The 1,607-nt window shown below is 39.3% G+C and overlaps 1 protein-coding gene across 1 annotated transcript; it reads right to left on the bottom strand.

Annotated features, from left to right (window-relative positions):
• Window positions 1-216: 216 nt before the first annotated feature.
• Window positions 217-1,370, bottom strand: TMEM247 (transmembrane protein 247; the record flags this gene model as incomplete). Its single annotated transcript, XM_010019753.1, has 2 exons — window positions 217-426; window positions 1,059-1,370. Coding segments are annotated over 2 exons (522 nt in total), but the record flags the coding sequence as incomplete, so codon positions are not given.
• Window positions 1,371-1,607: the final 237 nt, after the last annotated feature.

Here is a 1,607-nt window from a genome sequence, read left to right as displayed (position 1 = left end):
CTTTATTTGCATAGATGAATGCCCCTGAATGATGCCAAACGTGGTGAGACAGCATGAAGTCAATGGTGTCATTTAGTCACAATTTTCTTCAGGAAATCAGTTGGTTTTCTTTAATTAGGCATGTAACAAAAGTTGAAATCCTGCATGTATTATTGGTGTAGTGATAATAAAAGAACAGCAAAAATGGGGCAAAAAGAGTAGAATATGCTGCTTTTCTTAAGGATATTTTTTGTTGTTTCTGTAATCTTGGAAAATCTTCTTAAGAATGTAGAAGAACACGACAGCAAAACAGAACAGGTGATGTGTTTGGAAAACATAGAAGGCCAGCTCCTTCAAACTATAAATAAGGTGAATGATGATGAAGCAGTACAGGAACAAGGCATATTGGTTGGAAGGCTGAAGTAGGTTTTTGAGTCCTTCATTCACCTGCAGAAAAAGGAAAAGATACACATTATGTCACACATCCAGTCCATGCTTCTCTGAGCACACCTGGCCCTCTGGCACACTCAGTTCATCAGAAGTTGCTGTGAGATAAGCCAGCATATGAATTGAAAGCACATCAGCTACACTGTGTTCAGTGGCAGATGTCACATCCCCGCCATACCCATAACATAAACTAAGCTTGCTTTCTCTGAAATGAAGATAACTGACCTCATATCTACTGCAAGAACAAGCCTGCAGGTACACAAAGCAGTTCATGTGAAGTAAGTGCACATCCATGGTAAGGCTTTTGTGCATCCATCTTTACATCCATGGAACAAACTATTGCCTATGGTTTTCCACTGTGTGGCCATTTCACATCTTTACACGTGTTCATGGGCAAACTCTCAGGTCTTAATTTAAAAAGAAAATTCAGTAGTTAATTTATTTACTCCAGATGCATGTCAGTAATTTAGCAAAATTGGACCTGATCCTCACTGTTTTTCTCTGATAGAACTTCACTGATTTCATTGGAACTACATCTGCTTCACGTAACAGTGAGATCCTATCCACTGGGTAACGTATAGTGTGAATGTTTCAGTCTTTATTGTGTTCAACCCTTATGTTTCCCTGCTTACCGATCCTCTTACTGCCTGATGATGAATCTGCTCCATTCTCTCTTCATGAAGCCTTTGCTTTTCCTTATCCTCCTGTTCACATTTCAGTTTAGCCAGCACAAAATGCCACCTCATCCTCTCAAGCTCAAAATGAGCTCCTGTAACATGCTGGTCAGAGAGCTGTTCCAGCTCCTCTGCATTGGTGGACACTTCTGACTGCAAAGGGCTGGTTCCTCCCATGTCCACATATCCTGTAGGACACGTAGCATCCATGCTCTCTGTTTCATTATCTGAGCTGAAAGATGACGTTGGCGTGCCTGTGATGGCTTCCTGCTGTAAATTGGAGAGAGGAAGGCTAAATTAATACTTAAGCCGATAGTTAAAAATAGAGTATGGTCATCTAAGTCAACATGAATATTTGTTCAAGTGATTATTCACACATTTGTATAATGACTCACCAGTTAGATAATATCCATTATTTCCCTTTAAAAGTTGTGTTCCTAAAGTTGGAAATCTTCCATTGAATGTTGTCTTATAAAATATGAAATATCCACCATATAAAAGTTTTCT

This window comes from Nestor notabilis, unplaced genomic scaffold (assembly GCF_000696875.1).
Source record: "Nestor notabilis isolate BGI_N333 unplaced genomic scaffold, ASM69687v1 scaffold28688, whole genome shotgun sequence".
Classification (NCBI taxonomy): domain Eukaryota; kingdom Metazoa; phylum Chordata; class Aves; order Psittaciformes; family Psittacidae; genus Nestor; species Nestor notabilis.
The sequence above is the reverse complement of the archived record's forward strand: the minus strand, read 5'-3'. Positions and strand labels throughout refer to the sequence as shown.